Here is a 7,500-nt window from a genome sequence, read left to right on the forward strand (position 1 = left end):
AGTTAAATTATGCAACTTATGCAAATAGTTTTACTTGGTCAGCTATATTGAGACTCAGGAGAGACCATGTAACATTTCAGTCACACACAAAAAAGCGTATTAATTTTTTTTTTTCAATGTTGTTTGTTTTTAGGGTTGCCACGGTAATGTTGTTTGTTTTTAGGGTTGCCACAGTAATGTTGTTTGTTTTTAGGGTTGCCACGGTAATGTTGTTTGTTTTTAGGGTTGCCACGGTAATGTTGTTTGTTTTTAGGGTTGCCACGGTGTTGACATTTTCCCACCGGGTAATAAACACGTGACGTGACACGTTTTGCCGGTGACACGGTATAATGGAGATGAGCTTTTATGCCATCCTAATCTGCGTTTATGCATAAACTATAATCCCATTTGTTTTGTTCTTATTCTTTAAGTTTTGGTCCGAGTGAAATGTTATATAGTCTCTCCTGATTCTAAATATAGCTGAATCGCTTGCTTTGTCCAAGTAAAACTATTTTGATAAGCATTTTACGAAAGATATATGGAAAAATGAATGGAAGACGAAAATCTATTTGGTTGTATGCCAAACCTGGAAGAGGGTGTGACTTTGGCACTCTATCAGGGCCGGTTCCAGAACAAGATGACTAGGGGTGCATCCTAGATAGGAAGGGGTGCAGATGCCCGGCCGGGAGGCCGGGCCCACTCGGGTGGCCGGCCAAAGGCCGGCCGCCCGAAAAATTTGACATGTTATTTTACTAAAAATAATGCATTTGACCATCATTTCAAGTAGAATGATACCACCCAAGCAAGAATATTTCAAGTGTTTTAAGTGCTTTACTGAAATATTTGGACCATATAATGATAATACAATTATCTGAACCTTAAAAGGTTACATATAGGTGCCAAAAAGCCATAAAATCACATCAAAGAACAAAGAAAAACAACAACTATAATTCAAGTTTAAACAGTAAGTGTGCAGCTGTAGCATTTATTTTTTTTATTTTTTATTTTTACTTTTCAACTGAGCATGCAGACAATTAAAATAAGGGTGCAATGCATGCTTTTGCACCCCCGTAGAACCGGGCCTGCACTCTATTATTATATGTCAAGGGGGGATGCTGGGCCAGTACCGAGGAAACATACCTCCCTTTATGACCCCGCGCCCCCCCCCCCCCCCCCCCTAACCAGGAAGTGCGCGTCCGGTTTGAGACAGTGATGGGAAGCGGAGGGCTTTGTCCTGGGGAGCGCCACTTCCTCTGAGCAACAGAACAGTAGCGTGGCTCTGATTTGTTACAGCTAGAGAGACGCACTGTTGTAAATGTTTAGAGTGGAAAGTCATCAGTGGGAGAGAGAGAAAATGGCTAATATTTCATTTGATTCTTTATCGTCACAAACACAAGTTACATAAACACAGACATACTGATAGACAATAGACAGTGAATACACAGCATGCACGCGCACACGCACGCAAACACACACACACACACACACACACACACACACACACATACTTTTTCCTCAGATCTTGGCTAATTGATGACTCATTTTCTTACATGCTATGGCAATAAAAGTTTGTTTTTGTGCAACTGCCATGCCAAAAAGTAAGTCAAGTTTATTTCTAGAGCACATTTAAACAGCTTGAGCTGACCAAAGTGCTGCTGTACAAAGAACATAAAAAAAGACAAAGTCAAAGTGAAACACAAGGAGAAACATACCACCAACGACAACAATAAGAAACAACAATGAGGGACAAACTACAGAGCTGTAGCCATGACAACAGATTAAAAGATTAGCAGGCCAGAAATGCCATCGGATAAAAGTGTAGCCTAGATCTGAAAACAGATATGGAGGAACATCTACTATATAAATATATATATAACATATATATGTAATGTCATGTAAATGCACTGCCTATTTAACGTCTATTTAACTCTGTAAATCTCATGCAAATTCAACGTTAAGTTGAGACATTTCCTACCACTATCCACACTTCTCATATTATACAAAACCTTGTTTGAGCCACATTTACAATACTGCAACAGTATATGGTGTAACACATTTCCAACTTACTTACAAAAGATAGAAATACTCCAAAAAAAAATGATACGTGCCTTATCATGGTCTGAGTTTAATGCTCCCACGAGAATGCTTTTCCACCGCCACAATCCTCTGAGGCTTACTGAATACAATTACCTCCAGAATGCTTGTGTCATGTACCAAACTGTCCATAAACTAAACCATAAACTATCTGACCTCATTCCAATCTTCCATCCTATGCACCACCAGGAACAAAAACCAATCACCGGAAAAAAACGAAGGCTAAAATGTACCAGTTTTAGTATTGTGTGCAGAGGACCACATATTTGGAATGAGCTAGATGAGGAATTAAAACAGTCACATTCTATCTCCATCTTCAAGAAAAAATTAAAAAGGCAACTTCTATCAATGTATGTTTAATTTTCTGATTGTATTTTGCATATGAACGCTGCTTGTTTTGTTCTATTTATTTCTCTGGACTTATGTATAAATTTGTTATTGTGCAATGATCATAACGACTAATCTTCCTAACCATGACTCTGGGATTGTCTATTGTGTATGTCTGTTTGTATGTTGTTGTATCCTAAGGATATCTGGCCAATATCCTGTCTGTTATATGTGGGCACCCGGGCCCCCTATAATAAGCTTTAAATAGCTTCCTTGGGGTGACCCTTTCATGCATCCAATTACTGTAAATATATGTATGCAGCATGTACTGTATTCCATGTTATGATGTGTGAAATAAACTAAACTAAAAAAACGTAAATTCATATTTATCATCCACAGAACACTTCACCACTCATGTACATATATTGTATATATTTACTCGATTTGATTGCACTTGCAACTTTGTGATTGTCTTTAGTTGTCTTCCTACTTCTTATCTCTGTATATTGATGTGACCGCTACGCTGCATACAGACACTAAGACAAATTCCTCGTATGTAACTTGCATACTGTGGCAATAAAAGTGATTCTGATTCTGATATCAAAGTCACCTTTTAGTTTGAGTCAGTGGACTACATGCAGTAGAATGCAGCCGGCGCGCTCCCAGTTTGGAGACATGGAGACCGGCTGCGTCCGGCGAGTAGAGCTGTCTGCCGAGTGTGAACGGGGGCACGAACAAAAACGTAAAGGAGAAAAAAAAAAGGTTCCATACTGCTCACCTGGCATAATCCAAGTCTCCACAAGCCCTGAGATGCCAAGTTGACTTGAAAAGACGTCATTTACACCCTGTTTTGAGCTGAAATCTGTAGCCGGGTGGTGCAGCAGGGAAGTGCGTGGGGCCGCTGCAACTTGACCTCACTGTATAAAATGAGCTAGATTGTTTTGGGGAGAGAGAGACTGAAAGAGTGATTCTGTGTCCCACTAGATAACATAACAGGCTAAATAAAAAGGAGAAAAAACAAAACACGTTCACAATCTGGGAACGACTGACGACTAATATGACTCTGGGACAGACGGCCGATATGTCGGGGGTAGGGATGTTCATCAATAATCGATAATTGATCATTGAGGAATGAATTCAATCACGTGGAATTTTTATCGATTATTATTATTATTATTATTATTATTATTATTATTTTTGCGGACTAGGTTTGGGTGGAATTCGTTCCTCCTCGCCCCACTCCATTGCACAGCCGACTAACGTGAGGTGGAGCTTCATATAGTCTCTAGTTTTCTGGCTGGGCACGGGCCTTTGTGCCAACAAAACTGTTTTAAACATGGCATGCGCCGGGGACACAAACAAACGCACCCAGCGGTCTGCGGACCTCAGTGAGGCTCAGGCCTGTTGATTTGACTCTTGTGCTGTCAGCTAAGCTGGAAGACGCCGATTGCCTTACATCATGTAACCTGACATGTAACATGTTTGTTTACCTGGCCACAGCGCTAGTGTCTGATATTCTTACTACACAGCGGCATCGCCATTATAGCTGGCCGAGAACGCGCAACGTTATTACCAGACCAGAGTAAAAAAAAAAATATATATATATATATATATATATATATATATATATATATATATATATATATATATATATATATATATTATTACGCTATCGATAATCGATAATTGATCGTTAATTCTCCCGAATTTCGATTATGGAAATTGTTCAAAATTAACATCCCTAGTCGGGGGTTTCCAATGTAGAACGTCCCGCCCCTTCTATCATTATCATCATTATTATTATTAGCAGAAATGTCGTCTGGACCTACAATCGATCAGCTCAACTCCATTCAGACATATCGGGCGTCTGTCCCAGAGTCATACAGTGTTGGTCATCATCAGACTGATAGAGTCTGGGTGTCCAGATCAAACAGGGTCAACCATGTTGTGTTCAAACATGAAGCTGTCATTTGAGCTTCCCTCACGTCACTTGGCCTCCATGTTGAAACCAAGTCAAAATCATTACAGTGAATTGCGAGAGACAGAAATACGGGCTGGAGCCTGAGTCCCAACAGGCTTCTGTTTACGCAGGGAGACAAAATGTCCCGCAACCCCCGTTAAAGTGCAATAACTCCTGGATAAGGTACACACGCACGCGCACGCGCACGCGCACGCGCACGCGCACGCGCACACACACACACACACACACACACACACACACACACACACGCACGCACGCGTGCACGCACGCGCACACGCACGCACACGCACGCACGCCCGCGCACACGCACACACACACACACACACACACTTACGGCCCAGCTTGAGCTTGGTGGAGTGGAGGAGGAGCCCCCGGTCGTCATAGCAGCTGTAGTTGCCCTGTGCCGATTGGTCGATGTGCAGCAGGACCAAGGCTCCATCTGATGTCACTTGGTGCCATGGCAACGCCGAAGTGTGGTTGAGACGCCACTCTACCGGTGTCCTGCTGGCAACACATTCAACTGTGTTAAAGACATACTGTACACATATGGATTTTTTTTTTAGATGTTTGTGTTTTTTTGTTTTTCTTTACGTTAAAAAAAAAGTTTAATATCAATAAAAAAAAATTATAAGAACAATTGATAAAAAAAAAAAGATTTGTGGGGAATGGTGCCTAATTCGTAGGGGGTCCTCCTTGATATGAAAAGGTTTAGAATCACTGAAGTAAAGCTCATGCAAAACACAAACAAACAAACAAACAAACAACACAACGAGAAACACTCCTTACCCTACTGGTGACGTCCCACATGCCAGTGTCACGTTTGACTCCAAACGTCCATACTGCACGCCTGACACTACACACACACACACACACACACACACACACACACACACACACACACACACACACACGGGATGAGAGATGACAGTGTGTTAATGTGTGTCTTACTACAGTAGCACACACTGCACAATGCTGTGATGACATAGTGTCTGTGTTGAGTGTGTGTGTGTGTGTGTGTGTGTGTGTGTGTGTGTCTGTCTGTGTGTGTGTGTGTGTGTGTGTGTGTGTCTGTGTGTGTGTGTCTGTGTGTGTGTGTGTGTGTGTGTGTGTGTGTGTGTGTGTGTGTGTGTGTGTGTGTGTGTGTGTGTGTGTGTGTGTATACGAGCGTGATTGAAACACGGGCGTTTAGAGTCAACAGAAGCCGGCAGCCTGACCGTACATGGCTCAGAGGCACAAGCTGGAAGGAGGCGCTTTTGGCACGCCGAATACAACATTACTCTAATGTGTTTTCTTCTTCTGCAACATTATATTAGCACACATCATCATTAAAAACAACAGTTGTCTTTATCAGGATGTCAGGCGTCACATCCCTTAAATAAACTCCTCACAGACAGAGGAGCAGCAGACAAAGACAGAGGAGGAACACAATGAGTTTGGTCCAGGAGCAGAACTGCTGTGCTCAGGTTTGATCCTTGTAAGAATCAATGTAGGTCCGTCCATAGCAGAGCTAAGTACGTATAGTAAAGTAAAGTAGGTCAAGCTTTATTTATGGATCACTTTGTTTTTTTGACATTACAATAACGGGTTTCCACCTTCAAAATAGGTGCAATGTGTGTGCTCCTACGTGGTGTAGTTGATACGTGGAGAACAGAGAGTGGTGTAACCGGTGGCTCGAGGCCATTTCCTGGTCGAAAAAGCCACCTGGTTATGTTTAGGCAAGTAAAACAACTTGGTTAAGGTTAGGGTTAAGGTTAGGGTTATGGTTTGGTTTGGTTAAGGTTAGGGTTAAGGTTAGGGTTTGGTTTGGTTAAGGTTAGGGTTATGGTTTGGTTTGGTTAAGGTTAGGGTTATGGTTTGGTTAAGGTTAGGGTTATGGTTTGGTTAAGGTTAGGATTAGGGTTATGGTTATGGTTTGGTTAACATTAGGGTTATGGTTAAAAAAGGGACACGTCTGGAATCAAACTGGTTCTCTGAGACGAGGAAGTTGTGAAAAGGACGCCCTTCACCCGTAAAGGCATATCCACACACTGTGATTTGGGTACGTTTATGTACTTCTACCACCTCTGACAAAGGGGTGGCAGTTAGTCTCGCTGGCCAGCCACCCCTCCCTACCGGGAGAGGAGTCTGGTGTCACGGAAACAGGCAACCGGGATAAACCCTCCCCTGCTCTACAGCTGCTCCCCCATTGGAGCGACTGTTTCAGTTGCTGCCGGATGTCCCCTCCCGGCTTATTACAAGCTCTGTCATTGGCTCCGACCATGTCAATCAGAGCGGCTTCTGCTCCCTCCTCCCTGTGTGTCGCTGTAAATAGTGCCCTGCCGCCTCAGTGAAAACAACAACGCTAACTAGCTAGCAAGCTAGCAGAAACCTACACGCTAGCTCATTGCTACACGCTGAAAACGGCAAATATCTAAATATGGTCAGGTGCATGGGATGGTGCTATCTACAGTATATATGGTCAGGTGTGTGGGGTGGTGCTATCTATACGTATATGGTCAGATGTGTGGGATGGTGCTATCTATATATGGTCAGGTGTGTGGGGTGGTGCTATCTATATATGGTCAGGTGCGTGGGATAGTGCTATCTATATATGGTCAGGTGTGTGGGATGGTGCTATCTATATATGGTCAGGTGTGTGGGGTGGTGCTATCTATATATGGTCAGGTGCGTGGGATAGTGCTATCTATATATGGTCAGGTGTGTGGGATGGTGCTATCTATATATGGTCAGGTGCGTGGGATGGTGCTATCTATATATGGTCAGGTGTGTGGGGTGGTGCTATCTATATATGGTCAGGTGTGTGGGGTGGTGCTATCTATATATGGTCAGGTGTGTGGGATGGTGCTATCTATATATGGTCAGGTGTGTGGGGTGGTGCTATCTATAGGTCAGGTGTGTGGGATGGTGCTATCTATATATGGTCAGGTGTGTGGGGTGGTGCTATCTATATATGGTCAGGTGCGTGGGATGGTGCTATCTATATATGGTCAGGTGTGTGGGATGCTGCTATCTATATATGGTCAGGTGTGTGGGATGGTGCTATCTATATATGGTCAGGTGTGTGGGATGGTGCTATCTATATATGGTCAGGTGTGTGGGGTGGTGCTATCTATATATGG

At 42.9% G+C, this 7,500-nt stretch overlaps 1 protein-coding gene across 1 annotated transcript in view; it reads right to left on the reverse strand.

The window, feature by feature from the left end:
- The window catches only part of il11ra (interleukin 11 receptor subunit alpha), a gene marked incomplete at its 5' end in the record, with an annotated part of 32,319 nt that overhangs the window by 13,635 nt on the left and 11,184 nt on the right, over positions 1-7,500 (reverse strand). The window contains 2 exons of the mRNA XM_083641131.1: positions 4,716-4,882; positions 5,168-5,234. Of these exons, the coding sequence (XP_083497257.1) occupies positions 4,716-4,882; positions 5,168-5,234 (234 nt within the window). The remainder of the gene's footprint in view (positions 1-4,715; positions 4,883-5,167; positions 5,235-7,500) is intronic.

This window comes from Poromitra crassiceps, assembly GCF_964638095.1.
Source record: "Poromitra crassiceps genome assembly, chromosome: 8".
NCBI lineage: Eukaryota > Metazoa > Chordata > Actinopteri > Beryciformes > Melamphaidae > Poromitra > Poromitra crassiceps.